At 35.1% G+C, this 27,266-nt stretch overlaps 1 protein-coding gene across 3 annotated transcripts in view; it reads left to right on the top strand.

Moving 5' to 3' along the window:
- The window catches only part of ATP6V1A (ATPase H+ transporting V1 subunit A), a 53,051-nt gene that overhangs the window by 4,978 nt on the left and 20,807 nt on the right, over positions 1-27,266 (top strand). Inside the window, exons 1-3 of one of the 3 annotated variants that reach the window (XM_057696241.1) lie at positions 3,538-3,564; positions 22,758-22,852; positions 26,330-26,458. In XM_057696241.1, the coding sequence (XP_057552224.1) occupies positions 22,768-22,852; positions 26,330-26,458 (214 nt within the window). In that variant the 5' untranslated portion in view covers positions 3,538-3,564; positions 22,758-22,767. Of the gene's footprint in view, positions 1-3,537; positions 3,565-10,538; positions 10,557-22,757; positions 22,853-26,329; positions 26,459-27,266 lie in introns of those variants that run through there. The other 2 variants (XM_057696242.1, XM_057696240.1) reach the window with 2 other exon arrangements.

Here is a 27,266-nt window from a genome sequence, read left to right as displayed (position 1 = left end):
GTTTGATTCTTTTATGTATTTATTTAAAAATAAAATAGGGAAGACTAGTTAAATTAGAAAACACTTACAAAATTGAAGAAAGGGCATGATACAGAAGCTATATGTGTAGTAATTATTGTATATACATATTGAAAAAGGTGGACAGAAACGCATCAAAATAAGTAATTTTCTCTAGATTAGGAGATTTAAGAAAGATTTAAAATTTATTGTATATTTGAGTTCCTGCAATCACTATTCATTGCTTTGGGAAGCAAAAATTTTTTAATTTGGAATGGAGAATTAGGCATTTAAATGACAATTTCTACTTAATTACTTGGATATCTTAAGTGAAAATGTTTTGACTTATCCAGATAACTGAATAAGTTATTTAAGTTTATAAGTGCAGGTATATTTTTAGGCCTAAGTAAGTTCAGCAGAATTTTAAAAGGCAGAAGTAAATCCCAACATAATAAAGGAATTTAATACATGACAAAGTGATATTTCAACCCAGTGGAAAAAAAGGGGACATATATAGTAAATATAACTGACACAACTTGTCCTCTGGAAGAAATTAAATTGAGCCAGTACTTTGCAGCATATGCAGAAACCAACTTCAAGATGGATTAAAAACTTAAATATTTAAAATAAAATATTAAAAATATCAATTCCTAAATTTTTTTTATATATACAATCTAGATTTAGTGATGACCTTTTACACCAAGATAGGAAATCTAAAAGTCATGAAAGTAAACATATGTATATGAGAACACATAGAAATGAAGAATTTTTCAATGACAAAAATAGAGGACAAAGACATATTGAAAAGAGAATTAAAATATGTATAACAGATTGAGTTAACATTTGTCAGAACTATTACATATTAAGAAAAAGTCCACACTGTAGAAACATGGGTAAAGCATATGACCAGAACTTCAAAAAGAGAAATCCAAACATTCAACAAACTTATGAAAAGATGTATAACTTAACTAGTAATCAATATACTAATAATGAAATTTTTTTTCTGATTAGCAAAAACTAAATGATAAACCTACCGCTAGCAGGGATGTGTGGTAAAAGATTTTCTTACAAAATGCTAGTGGAGATGTAAATTGTTACAGTTTTTTTAGTAAACAATCAGGCAATATCCATTAATATTAAAAATATATATTCTTCCATCCAGCAAGAGAGTCCACTTTGGACTCTTTTGCTTAGAATAAAAACACCAGTAAGTAAGGAAGTGTTCACATGAATGTTGATTGAAGCCATGTTTGTAGTAGCAAAAACTTGGGAACAAAGGGAATGCCTAATCTATAGCTTTCATGTTTTTAAAATCCATTAAAAGTAGGAGTTAAATCCATACTGGTGAATCGAAAGGATTTCCAAATACATCCTAAAAGGATCCATCATGTATCTGCAGGGAGAAAGGCAAAAGTTTAGAGAAATGTATGTAACAAGATCCCATTTTTGTTAAACAGTTGAAAAACACCATAAGTTTCATATATGCCTATATGATTGTCAACATTGAAAGGAGGAAGTAAGCAAAAGAAAAGAGAAAGACAAAGAAAAAAAGGCAGGGTATTCACAATAACATGCATAAAACTACGTTTGTGCGTATCTGTACAAGATGAATTACAGAAAGGATAGTCACCAAAATGTATGTGTAGTGGTTATCTCAGTACATGGGTGGGCATTTTAGGTGATTTTTATTTTCTTACCCTTTTCTGTATTTCGTGTTTTTATTTTTACAGTGAACATGTAGTGTTTGTGTAATTAAGAAAACTATTTACCTTTTTTAAAAAGAAGTAAAAGATCTGATAGGGCAAAGAAGAAATTAACAAAAGGAAGAATTCCATTTGAAGTGGCCAGAAACAGCAATTGTCTGAAATTTTTTTTGTCTTAATTACTTAGGTATCTGAGCGGAAAGTGTATAAATTACCCTAAGTCCATAAATTCTCCTTAATTTTGTATATGTGATAACTGATAGGCATCCACTAAGAAGTTGTCATTAAAAGTGTACAGGAAAGTGATAGACATTACCAGATAGGGTTACAAATTTTATTTTTGGTGTGGATATTAAGTCCACCAGAAATGTTTTCTGCCATGGAGATAATAGAGCGTATTGCACAATTATGGAGTCTGTCACCTGACATAATCATATGGCAGTCAGCATAAGGACAAGTCCACATTTGGGTTTTGGTGAATAAAAAGAACTAAATATAACTCTCCTTTCTTAACTATCCTTAAGAAAGCTTCAAATAAGAATGCCAGTAAAGAAGCAAAATTAAAAGTTATTTATAGTTATTTAATACTTGATTTCAGTCCTTTTAAGAACCTAAAATTCATGTATCATTCAAAGCCATAATAGAAAATAGCAGATGCTTTACAGTGATATTTGTTGCATGTTTAAAGCATTTGTGTTTGTTTCTCATGTTGATATTTTTTGTTTCCCTTTTTCCTTATCAGTTTTATTAACTTAATTATGTATATGTTCTTTATTGTAACCTGTACAGATTTTTCCCTTCCAGTTTTGTTGACATATAATTGACACACCGCACTGTTTGAGGTGCACAGCATAATGATCTGACTTACATACATCATGACATGATAACCACAAGTTAGTAAACATCCATCATCTCATATAGATACAAAATTAAGGAAATTTTTAAAGTATTTTTTTCTTGTGATGAAAACTCTTAGGATTTACTCTCTTAACAACTTTCATATGTAATGTTCAGTAGTGTTAATTATATATCATGTTAAACTGTACATCCCTAGCACTTATTTATTTATTTATTTATTTATTTATTTATTTATTTATTTTTAAGTTAGAATTCTTTCACCATTTATTTGAACGTCAGTTTCTGAACAGCATTTTGGTATGACATTTGACCTGTACAAATAGACGCCTAAAATTTATTGAAATCTTGTCAATCTAGAAATAGGGAAAAAAGGCGTGATGATCAAACCACTCAGGAACCAAGGGCTATGACTCATGGCCATCATCCTTAAGCATCTTCTTGTGAGGAGTCAAACCGTGAGCTCGTGTATCATGGGCAGTAGCCACCTTCCTTAGGAAGTGACAATAACATCCCTCTTTTCCCCACAGTACTGGAATTCTTTAACTTCCTTGGGCACACAGGCTGAAATCCATATTTCGTCTAGTAGGAATTTATGTGGATAAATAAGCTCCACTTTTAAAATGACTCCCTTGGAGAACTGATCTTAGAATGAATGTTTTTAGTCCTGTTGCTTTTTTTCTGTTACTTCGCTGAAATCAGCCACATTGAGAGTTTCGTGGGAGGGAGAAAGGGTAAGAGGAGAGCAGGACTAGGGAGGTCCTGTTGCAGAGTCCTGATGCAGGCTTCTGGAAGAGACCAGGACAACTTCAGGGTGACTAAGGGAGAGGGTAGAAAGATGGGAGAAAGGAGGGCACTACAATTTTTCATTTTGTCTCAAACTGAATTTCCTAAAGGGGTTTGAATCCACTTAACACTTTCTTTTTTTCCAGGTAGAGGAAGCATATGGATTAAGTAGAAGAATGTTATATATTATCTGAAGCAATCAGAAAACTGAGTGTGTGTATGTGTATGTATGTATATTTAACTTTTTCTGACTGTAGGTTGCAGTGGTCTTATTTACTTATTTTCCAGTTTTTTCAAGCTATACTTGACATAGAACATTGTCTAAGATTAAGGTATGCCAAGTGATGATTTGATACACATATATATTACCAAATGATTACCATAGTAGTGTTAGTTAATACATCCATCACCTCACATAATTACATATTATCTTATAACTGGAAGCTTGTACCCTTTGGCCAGTCCAGTATCTCCCCATTTCCTAGCACTTATTTATAACTGGAAGTTTGTACCTATTAACCAGTTACCCCTCCCCCTGCTCCCTTATTTCTGGTAACCACAAATCTGATCTCTTTTTCTATGACTTTGTTTGGTTTCAAAGTATGATTAACTTGCAATAAATACTATGTTAGTTCTCGCTATACGACATAATAATTCGATATTTCTATACCTTTCAAAATAATCACAAGTCTAGTTACAATGTCATCATATGAAGATATTACGTACTTATTGACTGTATTTCCCACACTGTGTACTTCTTACCTGTGACTCATTTATTTTGCAACTGATAGTTTGTACCTCTTTATCTCCATCACATATTTCTTTCCTCCCTCAATCCCCTTCCCTCTGGCAACCACCTGTTTTTTCTCTGTATCTATGACTCTGTTTCTGTTTTGTTATGTTTGTTCATTTGTTTTGTTTTTTAGATTCTACATATGAGTGAAATCATACAGTATTTATCTTTCTCTGTCCGCCTTATTTCACTAACACCCTGCAGGTCCATCTGTATTGTTGCAAATGGCACGATTTCATTTTGTATGGCAGAGTAATATTCCACTGTATGCGTCGTCTTTATCCATTCATCCTTTGATGAGTGCTTAGGTTGCTTCCATATCTGGGCTATTGTCAATAATACTGCAATGAACATAGTGGGGTGCATTTATCTTTTCTAATTAATGTGAGTTTTTTTAATAAATACCCAAGAGTGGAATTGCTGGATCATATGGGAATTTTATTTCTCATTTTTTGAGGAACATAAGATTCTTTTTGAAAAGAGTTGAGATATATGTAAATAAAAAGTAATTTTAGAGTAGTATTGAGGGGCAACATAGCAAGCAAAGAGGTTAGGGGTGTAGGTACTGGAGCCAGACTGGCTCAAACCCTGTCTCTGTTACTTCCTAGCAGTGTGACTTTGGGGGAGTTTCTTATATCTTTCGTATTGCATTTTTCTCAGCTTTAAAATAAGGATATTAAGAGTATATTTATTTCATTAAGTGTTGTGAGGATTAAATTAATAATACTAGGAAAGTGATTAGAACAACAACTGTTACATAACAAGAGCTATATACATATTTGCCATTATTATTTAGTTACTGTGCTCTTTGCTCAGTTAATTAGATATACATAATTTTATCACTTGGCTTAATTGTTTTAGCATTCATCAAATCACTCAATATTTTTAATTAAGTTGACTGGATAATACTTGTACAAATATAGTAAAAATTATGTATTCATACATGTGTGTGTTTTCTCCCTCTCTCTCCATCCTTACCCTTTTTTTCATGTATTTGTTCACAAAGGTAGCATCTCATATTATTCTAGGCCTTACATTTTTCACTCAACAATGTTATCTTGGAGATTTTTCCACATTGATACAGTTAAAGATGCCTCATTCTTTTTAACAATAGTCTAGTATTCAGTTGTACTAATGTACCATCATCATCCTGTGTAACATTTATTGAGAGTTTACTTCTGTATCAGGCACTTTTGAATTAAGTCATGCAAAGCTCACAATAACCTTATGAGATAGGTATTATTTTTGTCCCCGTTTAACAAATGAGGCAGTTTAGGGTTTGAGTGGTTAAATGCCCACCAATGTCACACAGTTCATAAGTAATAGGACTCTGGATTTGAACCCAGAGAGTCTTTTTCCAGAGATTACTATCTTAAAACCACAGCCTCTCATATTACCAAAAGTTAGTTAACTGTGTACTCTCCATATTAATGGACATTCCAGTCTTTTGCTGTAAGAAACAGTGCCATAATAGATTATTTTGTTAATAACACATTTTGTACACATAAAGTAAATTCCTAAAAACGGAAGAGGTGGGGCAAAGGATTTTGAATTTTGGTGGGTATTGGCAAATTATTCAGTTTAGGGATGCACTGAAGGTCAGGTTTGTCCTCAGTATTTTGCCAAAATCTGATGTTTAGCTTGAGTCTTTGGGAAACTGAATAGCTGAATACCTTTATGTGACTCATACATTGAAATTCTATCAATTGAAGTTTGAATATAAATTGTTGAGTAAAATGCTACAGTTGTTAATAACTGTGCAAGTTACTGTTTTTATGTACCAAAACCATTATGTTAGAGCTCTCAAATGATCCATAGGGAATCAGATTGCCAACTGATATGAACATTGAGAGTGTGGTAGCTAACTAAAATGTAGGAATAACTATCTTTTCTTGTGAAAGATGGATTGTCACTCTGTAAGTCCTAGTTTTAGGACTTATAGGGAGTTTATTAAGACTTAGGCAGTGAGGGAGTTTATTAAGATGAATTACAATACCCATAAATTATTTTGAATATAACATACTTCTGTTGAGTGTCCTCTATTTCATTTGTTTCGAGAAAGAAAAATATCTCTTATTAATCCAAAGAATAGGCTAAGTGACACCCAAACTCTTCAATGTGATCCAAAGCAGACACTTAAAATACAGAATGCTCAAGTCCCAGCTTGGTACACCTACAATGCTTGAATGTAGATTTATAGTACCTGCTGCTGTTCATTGGTGTGTGTGTGTTTTAAATATGATCTCATCCTCACCCAAAGATACTGTTGCTTAAGGAGGGTGGGGGAAGTACCTATAAATAGGCAAAGATAAACAGATTATTAATTCTTTATTGTAACTATGCATATTTCTATCTCAGAGTAGAATAAAACAACGGACAGTACCTCCCTCTACCTTCACCCTCCAAATCAGTCATTGCACCATAGCAACTTTGATATCCAGAATATTAGAACTGAGCCTGAGTCTTGGAAGACAAACAGTTCTATGTCTCGTGGCTCAACAGTTCAAGATAGGATCAAGCTTTTCCTAAATCCTCACCCAAGATATTGCCATTAAGCCCTGTTCTGAAACATGGAGGAGTAAGTACTTTAGAAGCATTTCTGACTCATATACTCCTGAGTTGTTAAGGGACTGTGGAAATTCTCAGGATTTGCCGAACTTGACTGGACAAGTGGGTGCCCACACAGCCTTGTCAAGAGCCACGTAAGTTCATTCTAAACAGACAAAAGCCCATGTGGTTGTTTTCAACTGTTCCCCCTACAATATGCGTAGGGTTAAGGTTCTCTTATTAGTGTCATAGGCCGTATAGTCTTTTATAGCTATTAGTTGACAAGTAAAAACAAGTGAATACGGTGTATTCTGTGTAAGCATTATGCCCTTACAGGAGTCATATTGTCAATACTTTGTGCTTTTTAAAAAAAGTTTTATTGAAGTATAATTGACAGAATTGCACATATATTTCAAGTGTACTGTTTGATATTTTGATATATGTATACACCCATGAAACCATCACTGCAATCAATATAGTGAACGTATCCATCACGTGATCCTCAAAAGAAATTTCCTTGTGCCTCTTTGTAATCCCTTCCATACTTCTCCACTGCCCATCCCCAAGGAACCAGTGATCTCTTGTCTATCGCTATAGGTTAGTTTGTATTTTCTAGAGTTTCATATAAGTGGAACCCTTTGTGGGGGTGGGGAGGAGTGTGGGCCGCCAGCAGGCAGGAGTGCCTACCTCTTACTTTTACATATTTCAATGATGCATTTCTTTTTACTGCTGGGTATTCACTGTATACCGCAAATGCCACAGTTTATCCCTTCACTCGTTGGTGGATATTTGGGTTGAGTTTCTGCTTTTTGGCTCTTATGAATAAAGCTGCTGTGAACATCCATGTCTTTGGACGTCAGCTTTCATTTCTCATGAGTAAATACCAAGGAGTAGAATGACTGGGTCATATAGTAGGTATATGCTTAACTCTGTAAGAAACTGCCAGGTTGTTTTTCGTAGTAGTTGTACGTCTTACATTCCTACCAGCAGTGCAAGAGAGTTCTAGTTCTACATCCTTACCAACACTTCCTGTGGTAAGTGTTTTAAAATTTTAGCCATTCAGCTAGGTATGAAATCGCATTTCATTGTGGTTTTCCTTTGCATTTTCCTAATATTAAGCACATTTTCATGTATTTATTTGCCATTCTTTTTTCTTCTTTGTGCAGTATATCTTCAGATCTTTTGCCCATCTTTTGTTTTAAATTTTATTTACTTATTTATTTTTGACTGCATTGGGTCTTTGTTGCTGTGCACGGGTTTTTCCCTAGTTGCGGCGAGTGGGGGTTACTCTTCCTTGCAGTGTGTGGGCTTCTCAGTACGGTGGCTTCTCTTGTTCCGGAGCACAGGATCTAGGCGCGTGGGCTTCAGTAGTTGCAGCTCATGGGCTCAGTAGCTGTGACTCGTGGGCTCTAGAGTGCAGGCCCAGTAGTTGTGGCTCACAGGCGTAGTTGCTCCTTGGCATGTGGGATCTTCCCAGACCAGGGATCGAACCCGTGTCCCCTGTATTGGCAGGTGGATTCTTAACCACTGCTCCACCAGGAAAGTCCTACCCATCATTTTAATTGTGTAGTTTTCTTATTGAGTTTTGGTAGTTCTTTTTATAGTCTAGATGAGTCCTTTATCAGATTTATCCTTTGCAAATATTTTCTCCCAGTCTGTAACTTGTCTTTCTGTTGTAACAGTGTTTTTTGAAGAGTGGGAGTTTGTTGCTTTTTTTTTTTTTTAATGTTTATTTATTTTATTTTGACTGCACCAGGTCTTAGTTGTGGCACACAGACTTCTTAGTTGCGGCATGCAGACTTCTTAGTTGCAGCATGCATGCGGATCTAGTTCCCTAACCAGGGATCAAACCCAGGCCCCCTGCATTGGGAGCACAGAATCTTACCCACTAGACCACCAGGGAAGTCCCAGTTTGTACTTTTATGAAGTACAGTTTACCAATTTGTTCTTCTATGGATTTTGCTTTCAGTGTTGTAGCAAATAAATCTACCTAATCCAAGGGTACAGAGGAAGTTTTGTAGTTTATTATACATTTTTAGTTTCTTTTTGCTTGTGGCACAAGATATGGATGAAAGTACCCTTTTTTGTATTTGTATATCGACTTGTTCTACCACCATTTCTTAAAATCTATACTTTCTCCCCTGAATTGCCTTTTCACTTTTGTCAAAAGTCAGTTGTCCATTTCTGTGTGGTTGTATAGCCTTTCTGAGCTAATACTTGTTTGTAAAATTTTCAATAATAATACCAGGCAGAATAATGGAGATAAAATTTTATCTACTCTTTGTGGAATTATTTGGTGTTCTAGCATTCATAGCATCAAACAAAATAACCACTAAAACTATAACATTTTAAAATTTTAACAAGCATTTTTTTTCTTTTATATCAAAAGATCATTCTGTGATGATAATATTTGGTCTCAGGTAAATACTGATTTTTAAAACCTTGGCCATTGGGCATTAGGCCAAAATATGTATTCAGTGCACTTCAAAGGGGTTGTATCCGTTTTCACTCAGTGAATGTGGGTGCCTGTTTCCCACACAGCTTTGTCAGTACTGTCTCTGAACAATATTTAGTAATTGCCTACTATGTGTCAAGGCACTGAAGGAGGCAGACATGGTCCCGGTTTTCCTCACACTTACAGCCTGGAGGTAGAGACAGACACTGTACAGTTCTGTTCACAGATTTTTAATTACAGCAGTGGCAAGTGCTCACAGAAGAGCAATATTGAAGGCTGTGAACGCATACCAGGGAGAACTGGAAGTTAATTCCTTAGCAGACCATACTATTGAAAACCTCCATCTGTGATTAAGTCCTTCTCTTCCCACAGCCAATTTTGTTAAATAAAGCCTGGATGTTATTAATCATAGAATACTAGGCAGACTGTTAGAAATGCAAATTTCTTACCCTCTGAATTCAGTCTGTAGACTTTTGCCTGAAGTCGTATCTTTAAATCCAGATTGTGGAGAATTTTTCAACCTATATATGTTAAGCAGGGTTCTTTTCCTCTTTTGTTCTCAGTTTATGCTTTATGTCATATTTTTATTTTTATTGCAGAGATTTTATGGATCCCTGAGTTGGAGGTAAACCGAGTTAGGTGACGCCTCCTTTTAAACGTTGAGTTAATAAGCCCTTGCACAGTTTGTGAATCTTCTTTCTAACACAAGTGTAGGAGCATTTTTACTGCGACAGTGCTGATGCTGACTCTTCTCCTGTGTACATCATTCTCAAGTACATGCATCGCTTATATTTGGCCTGCTCATGATATGTTTTCTTGGCAAAGCAATCAAAGAAATTTCTCATTAGTTAACATTCGGAAAGAGTGGCATAGTAATTGTAGGCAGTGTTCAAGAGAAGTTTTTAGGTATTGTGAGCAATACTTTTTTTTTAAGTAGTTGTAAAATTTCTGGGTTGACTGCTTTTGAAAGTGATTAGTTGTCATGCAAGACTGTCGGCATTTAAAAAAAAAATTAATTAAAGGCACTTCTTAGGCAGTTTATCTGAGAAAACCTATCCAAAATCTGAGCATGGCAGTGCTCAGAGCCCATGAAGGGGAAGGATCCTCTCAGAAGAGAGTTTGCTAAGGACAGTCCTTGACACTGTGAACCTGTAGTTATAGACTGTTTAACCCAAGGAATTTCATTATTATTATTGTTATTATTAAATAGTGTTTTGAAGGGAATATTGTAGGATTTGAAATAAACTAATGCTTCATTTTTTGTCATTATTGGATTTTAAAGATATTTCTAGTTTTTCACTATTTTAATGTTAAACACATAGGGAATTCGCTGGCAGTCCAGTGGTTGGGACTCCTCACTCTTACTGCCAAGGGCCCAAGTTCAGCCCTTGGTCAGGAAACTGATCCCACAAGCCACAAGGTATGGCCAAAAATAAATAAATAAATAATAAACATATATATAAATAAATCCGTATCCACATGTCAGATATATTTCCAGAAGTACAATTTACAAATCAAAAAGGTTTAAACATTTTTAAAGGCCTTATTGTGTGTTGCCAAATTACTTCCCACATTTCTTACAAGATAATAAGCCCAAATTGACCTTTGTTTGATGTTATAGGTCATTCTAATGGCCGTTAATCAATTCATAAAATTTTCCCTTGTCTGTTTTCTATTTATTCTTAGAGTGTAGGTCTTTAATGATTTGTTACTTTAAATCTGCAGTGGTCTAAAATATTAGGTAATAATTTTTAACTATGCATAAATTGAGTCAGTGAGTTCTCTTGCCATGTGCAGAAGCTTTAAAACTGTTCAGAGGTGTTGTTTTTCTGTTTCTTAGGTCTTTATTCCAGTGAAGGTTGGCAAGTCTGACCTCTTTATATATAAACATTATTGTGCTGTATTTAGTTCTAATACCATATATTATCATTTCTAGGACATACTTCCCCCCCCCCCCCCCCCACCAAAGCTCATAGTTTTGAAATTAGTGTCTGTCCTACAGTTTCTGGAGCGCCATAGTTTAATGTGTTGGTTTTTCTCTTAGTAGTATATCAAATAAGGGAATATGTTATAATTGATGGTATCTTAGATTAGATGAAATATGGTATTGCTTCTAGGTAGGAGAGTGTGTAAGAATTGCTCTTGTGAGACAGCAGCATAAGAGGATTCCTATGGATCCTTAGTTGGGTGCCTTACCTTGGCTTCACTTAGTAAGTTAAAATGAATGAAATTATACTAGTAAAATGTGAACAATAAAAATAGAAAAAAATGGGAAGCCATAAAAAATATAAATAACAAAAAGTGGGATACTGTAATTTAAAGAGAATTACTAAATAAACTATGGTTTCCATTTAATGGAATATTATACAGGTTAAGTTGCTATTTATTAATGGTATTAACAGTATATAAAGTTGTATCTTGGTAGTGATTGCAGTTATGTAAAAAAAATGGTGAGGTAGGGGATATGTGTATAAAAACAGTAGATTGAACTTGGAGTACCCCCCAAAAAATAATAAATAAATAAATAAAATTAAAAAAAAAAAAGGAAGATCTATTAAAAATTATGTCTTGAATTAAGAATAAAAAAAATGGTGAGGCAATAATATCAAAGTCAACAATATTCAAGTTGTGAGACTTTGGTTATTTTTTAAATTATAAGCATATTGCTTCTGAAAATAAATTTTAAGGAAAAGTATGTAACATGCTTATTTACTGTTTGTATTATTTAGCTATTTTCTTGGCTGTTTACATTTTTGGTAAGTTAAGATATAAAATCAGTGACTTTTTTTCTTTGTAACCTGAAATCAAGAAATATTCTAAAAATTCACATAGAAGTCTTATGGGTTAGTAATGTTAGCTTCACTATAACTTTTAACTCTTTAATAAGTTTTATCTTAGAAATAAGAAAAGTAAGAGGAATTTCTCAGATACTGTTTCAGATAACTTTATTATTCCAAATTTATGACAGTCTGTTAGCCAGAAATTTTCTACTTACTATTCCATGTAGTAAAATTGTATCGGGTCTGTTTTCATTAATATTCTCATTAGTTCCAAATATGCCCATTTACTTTGCAGTTAATTTTTTTTTTTACTATTATTATCAGTTATTTGTGTTTGTGTTATAAAGCTAGGCATTAATAAAATACAGCAGTATGCGTTGTTCTTTAAAAGTCTTAATTCTTTAGGATATGGATATTCTAGGAACAGTCAATTCTTGGTCGTTCTACTACTTGCTCTTCAGTTTGTGAATGATCTGTTATGTCATCTCCTTTTCAGCTTCTCCCTTTTGCCTGCATATTATTCTTTGCCATTGTAACATAGAGTCAGTTAATAATGGGAAAGAGGCATGCTGGCCTTTTTTTTTTTTAAGGTAGTAAAGGTTAAAGCTCCTGGCTAAAATAAGGTCTTTTCAATTGTTTGTTATTATTATAAATGCTTAAATGTTAAAATCAGACTAAATTTGGGCTTCCCCACTCCATAGCTCTAATCTTGAGTGGGCTGCATAAAGTGTCAAAACCTGTTTCCTAATCCAACAATACCTGCGTCCTAGGACTGTTAACAGTTAAGAGTTAAATGAGGTGTGCTTGTTTTTAACATAATGCCTGGAGTGCGATATGTGCATAACAAGTAGTAGTTGATACCTGTTTTTAATTTCAGAACATTTCATTGAGTACTGCTGTGCAAGGCTCTGTGCTGTGCGGAGGGAAGGGAGGAAGAAAATGATAAATGTGCTCCTTGAAGGCAGGGATATTTGAGTCTGTTCATATGGCAGTTTTACCATTGGTTGTAGGCTTCTAGGCTGTAAATTCACACCATAGAACTTATACACTAAATACAGTATTTTGTTATTCTGGTTAATAATTTGGATTATCACCTCAGTATAGCCCAACTTTATAAAATTTTGAAGTGAAAGGTATCTGTGATTTTTTATTTCTAGGAATGCTATCAGAATTGTTTATGGATAAACTTGTCATCAGACCATAAGCATATGTAGTCAATACGATTTGAATTCTGTTCCCAGCTTGATTGTCCACCCTAGCTTTTATCTTTACTATTTCTTTTATACGCTTAGTTGTATTTTAACAAGTGAAGGGGTGTATGTGTGTGTGCCCTCAAAAATTTTTATTGTGGTAGGAGGAGTAAATTTTTTCTGATTCTGTTAGTCCAGTTTGCCATCTGTGATCTTTCTGTACTTCTCTACTCTGATTCCCACTTTTGTCTGCACATTTCTTTGTAGTCCATCCCAGTAATTTTTGTGAACTATTTAAGTAATGACCTTATAGTTGCCTTTATTCTTAACCTTTTGACCTATCCATTTTTAAAAAAAAAATAGCACTATGAAATATGTGTACCATATAGAAATATTTATTCTTGAAATCCTCTCCTTTCTGTTATGCTGTAAAGGCCACAAGGACCAAGATGCTTTCTTTCAGTTTTGCTATCCTTAGCAAGGTGGGCTGTCTGCTTAGAGTTACTTCCTTCAAGGTCCCAAGGTGGCTGCATGTCCCATGCAGATGACCAGATCCCAAGGGAATAAGTATTTTTCATGGCCTGTATATTTTAAAAAAGCAAAGAAATCATTCCCAGAAGCTCCCCAATAGACTTTGCCTTACCTCTTATTGGTCAGAACATCATTACATGGTCATTTCCAAACCAGTCATTGACAGGGGAACTGGAATTACCTTTATGTGTCTGCCAAAATTTGAACCAGTTTAAGATTTTGTTAACAAGATAAAAAGGGGGAACTAGTTATGCTAGTCAGTAATCTGCCACATAAGCCTTTCTAATGGTGTTGCTACATAGGTAGGTTAAATAAAACGAATAGAAAAGTGCTTCACAAAACGATTTTGTACTGTACTCTAGAAATATAAGGTAATGTTATTAGCTGGAATTCTACCAGTTCTGTAACTTTTGTTATAATTTATAACAAGCATAAAAATATTAGACAGATTCTTGATGCCTTTCTCCAAGAAAGTAAACTGTGTATGAAATTATTTGCTTTTAATCAACTAGATTCTTCTTCATCTTAAAAAAAAAAATCTATTGGTCCCAAAGATAGTCTTCAGTCAATTGGATAGGATGTATTTTCCCAAGTGTTACCTTAAGTATCAATGAAGTGCCCCAGTATCAATTAAGGATTTTGTATGTAAATAAATATTGTCTTAGAACCTTGGTATTTAGCTTTTCTATAACACCTTAACCTTGCCTCCAGCAGCTGTATTATCCAAGACTGGTAGTAAAAACATTTCTGGAATAATGAAATGACTAGATATACTGCATTAACCAGTAACAATTTGTAAGGGATCTTGTAAAACAGAAGGAACAAAAGTGGGCCTTGGGTGTGATTTACCACTGCAGTGTTCTGCAATGTGTGGGGGAGAGCCGGATGACTCATTAGATCAGATGGTTGCCTGTGCCATCTGGATTTTTCCTCTTCTACAGCAGGGTTTGTTTTGGGGTTTTTTTGATCTTTCATAAATGTGGGGGGTGGGAAGGTTACAGTTTGTGACTATTAGAATCTTGGTTTTAATTGCATTTACTTTTTATCCTTAAAAGAGAAGTCCAACAGCTAAAGGCAATTTTTAAAATATAATCATTGAGTTGATTTCTCTGTGAGTGCAGGTACATATACCACATTGTTTTCATGAAAGCAACTGTTTTTAAAGTAAATATCATGCTTTTATTTTTTAAACAATTGAAAGCAACAATAATAGCTTCATGTCATATTAGAAAGGAGTTATTATGTAGCATATAAAACTTCATGTAGCATTAAATCATATCATGACAGTTTGGACCTTATGGAGATTTGACCTAATATTAACTTTCAATATAATCTAACTTGCAGTATAATTTGCTTATAGCAAGTTTAACTGTTTTGGGAGGTTGTTGTCTTAACATTTTTTAAAGCCTATGCTGGGAATTCCTTGGTGGTCCAGTGGTTAGAACTCCGCACTTTCACTGCTGAGGGTGTGGGATCAGTCCCTGGTCAGGGAACTAAGATATCCCACAAGCTGCATGGCCAAAAAAAAAAAAAAAAAAGCCTATGCTTTTTCACATAGAGACATAAGCATTCAGTAGTGAAGCAGAAGATTTTAGTGGGGTGTTTTTATTTTCACTCTTTTCATAGAGAACAATGAAGGGTGGCTAATGGATACAGATTAGAGTGTTGTATGACCATGTCTATCAGACTGCTATATGCTTTACCCTATTCAGTGGTTAAGTCAATATGTCTACCTAGGTTATCATTTTTATTTTATTTGTGGGGAGGAAGCACTTCCATAATTTTCTTGTAAAACACACATTGTGTATGATGATGTAGAGGGCAAAACTTGTTTGGATTAGGAGGGTATACAAGAGCATACAAAGAAATTTGCCTGCTTACAGTAGACTGCTAGAACACCCTATTGCGTGTCAAGATTCTGGGGAAGTGGTGGGAGGATGTTTATTTACTTAAGTGCTTACTTATTTTTCTGCAGTTGGGATGCTTTTGGTGAAAAAGCTATAGAAGTATATGATCTATATTGATATATATATGTCTGTATGTATATCTATCTATCTATCTATCTATCTATCTATCCTTAGTGCTTAAGAATTGCAAATTTTAATGTTCAAGAAAGCCTATTACCTTGGACTGATCCTTGAAAGTTTCTCAAAGTGTATAACTGTTAAGAGGTTAGAGCCTGAAACTTCTGGACCAGGAAAACATATTTTCCAATATCAGAAAATAGTACTTTAGACTTCTTTTCCTGTAATTACTGGCAATGGGCTGTATCTGAGGTTTATGTTGAAGGAGAAGGAGCAAGTTCCTTTTAGAAACTAAGGCTTTGTTTGTAAGGGAACCTGAGCTCTATACTAGTTGCTTGACCTAGCCTGAGAGTTGCCAATTGGGCCCTGCTTTCTAAACCCACTTTTGTATTGTTTTTTCCATTTCACAAAGAAACGAATTACAAGATTATTAAGACAGAAAACAGGCCAAAAATTACAGTGCTTCCAGTGTGAGTCTAAGTTTCAGTTATCCAGGGAGTGATTATTCAGTATGTTAATTTCTTAAGTATTTTGGTTTCTCTGGAATCAGGTGTCTAGAAGGAGTCTGGTGTATAAGATGTTTATTAGGGATCAACACATGTGAAAGGAAGGGGGGAGAAACAGAGTTGGGCAGGGGAAGAAGTGCAAATGCAATGCAAGCCTGGCAAAGCCTCAGCCAGCCAGGTAGGATGATCTGGAGTGAGCATTTATTGCTGTGACAGTATCCCGCATTGGGCTGACAGGCCTGGGTCTTTGTTTATACCTTCACTCTGCTTAGTCACCCAGTGCAGGTTGCTCTGTGAAGGGTGTGAATGTGGGCAAGGCAGCTCTCTGTGTCTGAGGCCAACCCTGTAGGGCTGACAGCTGTTGGCCCACCACTAACCACACTCTCCTGTCCTTCCTTGAAGTGGAATCTGGATGTTGCAGCTCTGTGTCTAATAAGATAAAACATATGTCTTGAGGTAGAGACTGTTGTCCTCTGTGCTGCATAGGCTTGTTTAGATGTATACAATAGAAATCAGTCTAGTTAATTTAGAAGGCAGAGTGCAGTGCTTACAGAGCATAGGCTTTGGAGTCAGAGTGCCTCGGTTCATAATCCCACCTTTACTGTTTGCTGGGTTTGTGATCTTGGGCAAAGTTACTTACGTCTCCATTCTTTAGTTTCCCCATTTGTAAAATGTAGATGGCATTAAAGGGTATGCAGTTCTTCAGTAACTATTCACTGAGTGCTATTTTCTTTGCCCAGGCACCTTTTTCTTTATTCTCATGAAGCGAAGTGTTCTAGGGAGTAATAGGGATACTTCTACTAAACTTACAGTAAACAGATAAATTAAAAAGAAGAAATATTCTTTCAGGTAGTTAAAAGTTCTGTGAAGAAAAGCAGGGTAAGAGAATTGAAGATGAAGAGTGGGAAGAGGGGGGCTGTTTCATGAGAGTAAGGAAAAGACATTCTAGGCAGGGCACAAGGGCAATGTAAAGGTCTGAGTTGCTGAAGCCAAGATTAAAATTTAACATGTTAAAATATCAAAAATGGACAGAAATGCTTGGAATTCCTCCATTTTATAGTTTAAAAACTGGTATTTTCATAATTTTCTTATTTTATCATGAAAGATGTGTTAAGAGCTGATTTTTGGATGTATTCGTAACCACTTCTCTGCATATCACACAGTAGTATACAAAAAGCTAAATTACTTGTAACCATCATCATGTTTTTCTCCTCTTAACGTTGACTTTTGTCCTTACAGTTTTAAACTTACTGACTATATTCCCCACACTGTACATTTCATCCCTGACTCATTTATTTTTCAACTGGAAGTTTGTACCTCTTAGTCTCAAATTCCTTTCCTTCCCCCACTCCTGTCCCCTCTGGCAACCACCTGTTTGTTCTCTGTATCCATGACTCTGTGTTTTGTTACATTTCTTCATTTGTTTTGTTTTGTTTTGTTTTGGCCCAGGCATGTGGGATCTTATTTCCCTGAATAGGGATGGAACCCATGCCCCCTTGCAGTGGAAGTGCAGAGTCTTAACCACTGGGCCACCAGGGAAGTCCTGTTTTGTTTTTTAGATTACACATGTAAGTGAACTCATACAGTATTTGTCTTTTTCTGTTTGACTTATTTCACTAAGCATAATACCCTCTAGGTCCATCTTTGTTGTCGAAAATGGCAGGATTTCATTCTTTTTTATAACAGAAATATTCCATTATGTTTGTATACCACATCTTCTTTACCCATTCATCTGCTGGTGGGCATTTAGGTTGCTTCCATGTCCTGGCTGTTGTAAACACTGACTTTTTAAAAAGTAGAACCATCTTGACTTGCTATAAGAATATTAATCAGATGAATGCAAATTTGTGGCTGGTGAAAAGCATATCTAAGTGAATTTATAGAATTATCACTTCGGTTCTTGATTCTCCTATTAGTTTGATATCACTGTTCCTAATGCCTGTTGCCTTTGGCATAAATTAAACAATACATGCCTAAAAAATAAAATTTAAAAGTGTAGAATTATCAGTTTCCTGTGGTGGCTAGGATAATCCAGCCGAGTGATAAATCCACAAGGCAGCTGAATCATGAACAAACTCATTTGATTTCCAGTAGTTGTTGCTCATACATTTGGAGGCTCTCGTTGTTTAAAGGGAAAGTATGTAAACATCTGTTTTTAAAAATCAGAACGTATACCATTATTGCCACATGAATGTTCTAGGACACCTTCATGAACCCTGGGAGATTTGAAGCATCTATAAGAAAGTTCTACTGTCTACCTAATGCTTCCTTTATTCATCTTTCAAGTTCCAGCTTAGCCTCCTCTAAATCACTCTAGTCCTGCCCAGGTCGAGGTTAGATGCCTCTGCTTTGTGTGCTCTTCTAAATCACTCTGCGCTGATCCTATGAGCGCACATTTGTTACCCTGTTGTAATTATGTTTATCTTTCTATCCCACCAGGTGAGAAGCTCCTTGGGGGAGAGCTTATGTCTTACTCCATTGTATTTTCAATCTATGATAAAGCACCTGGCATATCATTGATGCTTAAAATAAAATCTGTTTAGTTTTAGAAAATAAAGTTATGGTAAAAAAGTAGCCACTTGATTAGATTTGGTTCAAATAACAAGAAGATAAGAACATGTTAGGTTCTTTTTAGAAATTAGGCAATATTAGCTTGTACTAATAGAATAAAGTTAATAGTCAGTATTACTTTTCTGTTAGGCTTCCTGTGAGGTGCTTCACAACAATCCCAGTAGATTTTACAGATGAAATGAATCCCAGGAGGTTGAACGAATTTGATTTGCTCAAGGGCACAATTTATAATTTCAGACCCAATTTGTCTGACTCAAAAGCCTTGGTCTCTGTTTCTCAATAAAAAGAAGCAGCCAGAACAGATGAAGTGGTACTCTTCGGTACTCACTCATATGACATGTAGAATACAGTTTTTAGTTTTGTTTGCTCTGTTTTAAAAGAAACATTGACGTCATGAAGCACTTCCAGAACAGGGTAGCCTCAGGGGAGAAAGATCTGAAAAAGGCTATCCTTTGAGGGACAGTTGAAGACACTAAAGAGGATTTCCTTGAGAGGGAAGATACTCTGTGTGGCTGCAGTAGTTGGAAGAAACAGGGCCAGAGGGTAGAAGTTACAGGCAAGTAGATTTAGGTTGGATACAAAAAAAAAAAACTCTCTAAGAGGAGATTTCTAAAAATAGAATGACTTTTTCAAAATTGAAGCCCTGTTTAAATGGTAGGTATTACTGGTGAATTTTTTTGTGAGCATTTTACATCTCACAAGCAATATTTTGACAAACTATAATTTAATCATAACCCAGGATAGGTGGTACTTGTGTTTTTCAAGTGAAGGGATTAAGGGATTTTGATTTGTCCAAGATCTCCTGCAGCATGTCACTGGTAGAATCAGAATGTTTCCTAAGTCTGCTGACTCAATGTTTCATACTGTTTCCATTTTAATAGGCAGATGACTGTGTGTCATAGGAAATATTAGACTGTATTATTATAAAGTTCCCTTTTGACTTTGAAAATCTTTGATTTTCTGGAAATGAAAATGTGACCTCCTTTGCTTGTTTACTGCTCCTTTTAAGACTTTGCCCAATGCATTTCCCAAATAAATGCTTATCTTTAAATTTTATTTTTTCCCATTATCTAAGTAGTTTCTAGAAAAACTTCCATCTTTTTATATTCCAATCTTTTGCAGTCCCATTCTTACTCAACAGTTCCCTTCATCTTTAGGAGGCTGGAAAATCCTAATAAACCAGTTTCCCCTTTTCTTTTCAACTGTTCTTCCTCCAAGTTAATTTTCCTACTAACACCAAAATCCTTGCCTCCTTTATGTTGACATTTGTGACTGTAGGATCAGATTTGTTATTATTTTCCCATGATTTCCAATGACTTATACGTTAACTTTATCAATAAATGACGGAAGTGATGATAGTCTATCTTATCACCGATACCATCTTTAAGGTATTGGTACTTTTTTTGCCCCTTTGATCACATTCTTTTCACTTGGAAGTTCTCCCATATCGCCATATGATTTTGATTTTTAATTGTTTTTACTCTTGCTTGTTTCTTTAATCACTTTAATTCTTCCCCGCCAGCCGGGTCCACCATCCCCCTTCTGAAGGCACTAAAGTGTATCAAACCAGAATTCCACTGCTAATGAATTTATTGTTACACTCCCCTCCCAGATTCTTTGATACTTTGGTTAATGGATTACAAATTGTGTTCCAAGGAGTGTAGGGTTCTGCAGTGATCCTTCAGTGACTCCAGAAAGACTGAAGAACACTGCTCCACTCTGCCTGAATTCATCCCCAAGGCTCAGGGTTTGGTTTTCCTCTCTTCCTGTATTCTTTCCATCTGGACTCAACGCAGCCTTAAAACTTACTTTGCAGTTACCTGTTCCCCTAACTCATCCTCAGTGGTTTACACTTTTACAACATCTGAATCAGTTTCTCCTCTGCTCCCAGTGTGTTGTCATTTTGAACACTTAGGTAATTTTGCTTTATGGTACCATTGTTTAAAGCCAGTGAAATCTCCTTTTATTCACAATCTTTATTTCCTGTGTTTAATATAGTACCTTTTCCTTGATAGGAACTCAGTGAACATTTAATAAATTGAGTCCATTTGTTACCAAATTAAGTTGTATGGACTCCTGCTCGGGCCCTAGCCCACTGAGGCCCTCTGCCTCCACAGGAAAGGTTTTTTTCCATTCGGGTTCTGGCAGCGAAAAAAAATGAAACCAAAGCAGAGAGTGAAGCAACACAAGCTTTATTCAATGGCCAGAGAATAGAGAAGTGGGAACTTATTTCACAAATCAGGTTCTCGCCTTAATGGCAAGACGGATTTGCTTTTAAGGAATGAGGGCAGTGGGGGGAGGAGTGAGACGAATGATGGGGATGCATATGCATTAGTTTTCTGGGAAACAGGCAGGGTTTTCCTGGAAATGGGATGCCACCCCTTTTCTGACCTTTTTTGGTCAGTGACTTACTTTCCTGGCCGCTGGTAGGGGTGTCATTTAAGTACACTAATGTAGTAAAATCAGTATATAAAGAGACTTGGGGTCTACTGGAGTTCAGATTCATCGCCATCTTGGTTTCAGCTGATTCTGTCCGGTTTTTGTTTTTCTCTTCCTATAGCTTCCTTTCTTTGTGTCCAGACCCTGTGATTAAAGATACATGTTAGTTCCTGTTTAAGGGAGGGGTTGGTGGATTTTGAGCAAGGGTCTGGTGACAAGTCTGGTAATACATTGACTCAACCCATAACTATTTCCAGAGCTTTTCAACTTCTCATCATGGCTGCGTCCCCTCCCCTACTTAATGTTAGATTGATTAAAAATATCATTCTTCTCGTAACAGTTCTCCCTTAGTCTTTAGTTATTTCCTATTGTTTGTAGGATAAAATCCACTAGGCATTCATTTCAAGACCCACAAATTAGCCTCTCTAATTAGTCTCTCTAATCCTTATGTCTCACTGTTGCTGTAACATAAACCTTTTATTCCAGTCAGGCTGGTCTGTTAACTGAAATTTTTATTTCCCTTCTTTTGTTCTTTTTATTTCCCCACCTGGAATACCTTTTGCTATCCTTCTTTTCCTATACTAATTCTACCTGATCTTCAAGATGTTTTCCCCAAACTTTCTAATCTTTGAACTTTTAGTAAATAAGTGTATATTATTTGGTACTTTATTACATATTGATCTGTGAGCTTTAGTTTATGGTTGGTTGGAGACATTATTTAACTTTTTATATGTACATATATTTTATCTCCTTTATTAAATTGTAAATAATAAGTTAGACCAGCAGTTACAAAGAAACTTTCTACTTTGGGGTCTGTAACCAGTTTTCTATTTGGACTTGAAGAGTTCATTGTTTGGGTTTTTCAGATTGCACATCTATAAAGTAAAGAAGTTGAATTAAATTTCTTAAACTGTTCTGTGTTCTGCTGAAAAAAGGAAAAAATAATCCCAGAAATATTTTAAAGATAGATTTTACATTTAAACGTTTTTTAATGTAAGATATAATTTGTTAGATGATAAAAAATAAAGCAGGGAAGGAGGGAGGTATGTTGCAGTTTTAAATAGATGGGCAGTTAGGCAGAGAAGCCTATCAGAGAAGGGAACATTTGAGTAAAGACCTGAAGGAGGTATAGGAGCTGACATGTGGGAGAAGAGTACTCCAGACAGGGGGAACAACATGTACAAAGACCCTGAGACAGAATGTGTCTGCGTTGTGAGTAATGGCAAGAGAGTTCAGTGTTTGTGCAGCCTGACTGAGGGGAAGAGCGGTCTGAGAGAAGATCAGGGGGATAATAGGAGGGCAAGATGTTGCAGGGCTAGATAAGCCATTGGAAAGACTTTACATTCTTTGTTACATTCTGTGGGGTATTTTCTATGAAATGTCTTGAATAGGGTTATATAATTCTGAGTTTTAATAACTGTAGACTATCCAGGAATGAGGTACTTTTAACCAAATCTTAAGAATTTTACATTTTACTTTGAAGAAGTGGTAATGACTCAAGAATACACCAAAGTTCATTACCTGTATTGGTTCTTTTGCTTTAAAGTTTGTAATTATAACTTAATTTTTTTTAACCATAGGTAAATTAACATGATGGATTTCTCCAAGCTACCCAAAATACGTGATGAAGATAAAGAAAGCACATTTGGTTATGTGCATGGGGTCTCAGGACCTGGTAAGTAACACATACTAATCTCAATAGTAAAAATTCCTGACATCAATTAATGTTATTTTCAGACAGAAATAACACAAGTTTCTGTGCACTTACAGAAATTCTCTTTAAAAGATTTCATAGCTGCTGTAAGACTCGTGCTATATGATGTAATACCTCCATCATACGGGCTATTGTAACATTTATTATCTAAATTTGGTGATTATTGAGGTACTAATTTGTGATATCCTGTTTATTATGTAAATGTATAGTTGGTGTTATATGTTTTAATTTTTTTGTTAAACCTGAGGTTATGAAACTGTAAAGTTGATAGGTTTTAGTATGTGATACCTAGATGTCTGTTAATGTGATTTGAATTTTAATAATTGCTTTCAGAGCATTTCTCAGAAATATCAACCTTGGCTCTTTGCATGCATAAATCCTTCTGAATGGTTCTTCAGATATCATGTATCACAGCTACCTGTAGGAAAACAGTCTTATGATATGATAATGAGAATGGAAAGCAGTTTATGTTTGTTCTGCCCACACTTGGAGTACTGCATTTTAAACAATAATGAATAGTATTCATTTTGTTATTCCACACTTCCACTGCAAAATGTAATTCACGGTTTCCATAGGTAAAACTGCTCATTGATTTGTAATCTCTGCTGCCATAGAAATTCATTTTTCCTTATGTCTTTTTACAAACCTCATGTTGTAGTCTTTTTCTTGTTCTAATCACAGTAGAGGTGATGACCCTTTTTGGTGTTAATGCAAATGAAGACTGTCCGTCACTGTGCGGAAGAAGCTTCTACCAGTTAGAACTTGATGTTTGAGCTTGAACTTATTAGCAAATAATATGTTTCACTGTTTTAAGTCCCTTTTGCCATTCAGAGAAACAATTTTTCCCCTTGATGATCATAAGGTCTTCAGGAAAGACAGGCTATACACAAGAACTTTTAGGGAAAAGGCAAAAGAACACTATCAGAAGAGGTTAGGTAAAAATATTTCTCTAAAACTTGTAGTAATCTGCTCTTGTAACCTATTTATAATTTTTAAACTACTTAATGAGATAGTAGAAAAATGGCATACTTTTGTTTATGAAATATGGTTTAAAACTTCAGTGATCTCTAGTATTTTGATGTATCTTAATTATTATATATAGGTACAGAGGTAACTATTTATAAAATTAATAAATTTCCATTGTTCAAATGTAAGTTAAATAAATATTAATACCTTAATAGTTTCGACTTGAACGTTACCTATTTCATAGTTCGAATTAATTGTATTAGAAGGCTAAATATTAACACAGACTTATTCCATTGAGGCCTGCGCAGGTCCCAACCTGTGTGTGGTTTGGGGTTGCTATCTGCCTCATAAAGCAAAGTAGAGGCTTTGTCTTCTGGGAAGACAGAAGTGGTCTTCTCCTGAAAAGGCCTCTTACATAGCTGGCCTTGGCATCTTCCAGGAATAGGAGGGCAGGGGTTGAGGCCTCATGAGTCTGGTAGAGAGAGAGAAAGAGAGAAGTAGAGGTGTAGAGGTTGAGGTTAGAGAGAGAAGACAGTGCTTATAACCAGAAAGTCCAGAGTGGGTTGTTGTTACCTCCAGAACTCATCACTGTTAACTTGGCCTGGGCGTCATGACATAGAAGTGGATTCCTTAATAAAATAATAATGCAATTTTTTTAAAATGGACTTATTCCTACACATATCTGAAAATGTGCAACCTTCCCCTCCTGCCAGAAAAGTAATTTTTGCTTACTAGACAACATAATCCAAAATAATAAGTGTAAGTTCTAGTTCAGTATTTATAAGAAATAGGGATTCTTAATGAGGATTTCACCCAGTGGTGGTGACTGGTTATAAACATCCTGTGGGATGTGAAAAAAAATTTTTGATGCAAATGGGAGTTTTTCTAGACAGAGCTGTCATTAGTTTATCAAAAGAGTCTTTGTCCCAGAGGAGTTTTAAGAACCACTGGTATAAAGTGTTAGAAACTAAAGATGATATCATTTCTCAAAGGCATGGTGACAACACAGCAAACTGATAATTGTGTGGCATTCTACCATGCAACTAGCTACAGCTCTTGTTCTCATTTTAGTTTTAAAGGTTTTTTTTTATTACTATTGTTCTAAAACCCATCATTCCATATATAATAGCAACCTAGATTGGTCAAAGCTTGCCTCAATATTACTAGGTATGAGTTTGTTGTATAGAACTTCAAAATGAAAATAGTTTTTGTGTATGTTATGTAAATAAGTAATCTTCACCCTAACAAATTTTATTCTGTTTACGCCAACTGTGTCATATGGTAAAAATCTGTCTTTTTGATCAACAAAATGAAAGGACAGTGTATGGAATGGAAGAAAATATTTGCAGATGATGTGACTGACAAAGGGTTAATATCCAAAATATACAAACAGCTCATGCAACTCAATATCAAAAAAACAAACAACCCAATCAAAAAATGGGCAGAGGACCTAATAGACATTTTACCAAAGAAGACACACAGATGGCCAACAATCACATGAAAAGATGTTCAACACCGCTAATTATTAGAGAAATGCAAATCAGAACCACAGTGAGGTATCTTCTCACACCATTCAGAATGGCTGTCATCAAAAAGTCTGCAAATAATAAATGCTGAAGAGGGTGTGGAGAAAATGGAACCCTCCTACACTGTTGGCGGGAATGTAAATTGGTATAGCTACTATGGAAAACAGTATGGAGGTTTCTTAAAAAACTAAAAATAGAGCTACCATATGGTTCAGCAATCCCACTCCTGGCTGTATATCCAGTAAAGAGAAAAACTCTAATTCGAAAAGATACGTGTTCCCCAGTGTTCATAGCATCACTGTTTGCAGTAGCCAAAACATAGAAGCAACCTAAGTGCCCATCAACAGATGATTGGCTTAAGAAGGTGTGGTATATATAGGCAATGGAATATTACTCAGCCATAAAACGAATGAGATATTGCCATTTGCAGGTGAACCTAGAGAATATTATACTTAGTGAAGTCAGACAAAGACAAATATTGTATGGTATCACTTACATGTGGAATCTAAAAAATAATACAAATAAATTTATATATGAAACAGAAACAGACTCACAGACATAGAAAACAAATTTATGATTACCAATGAGGAAGAGGGAGGGAGGAAGGGACAAATTAGGAGTGTGGCATTAACAGATACAAACTACTACACATAAAATAGATAAGCAACAAGGATTTACTGTATATTACAATATATTGTAATAGTCTATAATGGAAAATAATCAGAAAAAAATATATGTGTATAACTGAATCATTTGCTGTATACCTGAAACTAACACAGTATTTCAAATCAAGTATAATTTTTTAAAAAGTATCTTTTTGCGAAACCATATTGTTCCATAGTAGGTGTTTTGTTTTTCCTGTGAATATATGAGAGGTGTGTACTATCAGATTTATTGGAACTATTCAGAGTTTTAAGTCATCAAAATACTCATTCGTTGTTTCCAGTGGTTACAGCCTGTGACATGGCAGGTGCTGCCATGTATGAACTGGTGAGAGTGGGCCACAGCGAGCTGGTTGGAGAGATTATCCGATTGGAGGGTGACATGGCTACTATCCAGGTGTATGAAGAAACCTGTATCCTTTTTGGTTCTATTTCTGGCCCTTTTCCACAAGTCAGAATTTAAAGATTTATGGCAAAGGTAAAAGCAGCACCAATGGTATCAGAAATGTGGAATGTTGATGTTTTGAAGAAACCTGGTGTGTAGGAATTTATTGAAGAAAGGTTCTAGGAATTAGTGCTCTTACTTTAAGAAATTAGTATTATCTCCTGAACTGTCATTGCTCTTAATATTTCATTGCTCTTATTCTCAAGATCAGCATTACTTCTTTGGCTACTTCATTGTTTTATTTGATACGGCTTTTTTACCATACTGAAATATATGCTTATGGTACCTGTTCTCTCTGTGTCAGTATTGGAGTGCTAATTCTAAACAAAATCATCTGAACTTTTTAATAAAATTAAAAGTCTTCATAGCTATGAAATCATCACTAATCAGAAGGATTTTTTTCTGTTGTTGATTTATCTTTTATTTAGTTTTTTACATGGTTTGAAGAATTAAAATAAACAAATGAACGTGTATAGTGAGAACCCACTCCACCTTTGTCATCCTGTATTTGGCCAGTTTTCGAAACAGACGTGCGTTCATGCAGCCAATTTTTTTAGTTCCATTTATTGTATGTCCTTCTAGTTTGCTATATGAACCAATATAAATATGTATTTTTATTTTTCTTTCCTTTTTTACCCCAAAAGATACCATATTATATGTACTGTTCTGCACCTTGTTTTTTTCACTTAAAGATATAAGTATTGTGGAAGATGGATTGATACGTGATAAATCTAGTGCAATGTTTATGAAAGATCACTGTAAAATTCTTTTAGCTT

This window comes from Hippopotamus amphibius, chromosome 10, assembly GCF_030028045.1.
Source record: "Hippopotamus amphibius kiboko isolate mHipAmp2 chromosome 10, mHipAmp2.hap2, whole genome shotgun sequence".
Lineage (NCBI taxonomy): Eukaryota > Metazoa > Chordata > Mammalia > Artiodactyla > Hippopotamidae > Hippopotamus > Hippopotamus amphibius.
This window is presented reverse-complemented; position numbering and strand designations above follow the sequence as displayed.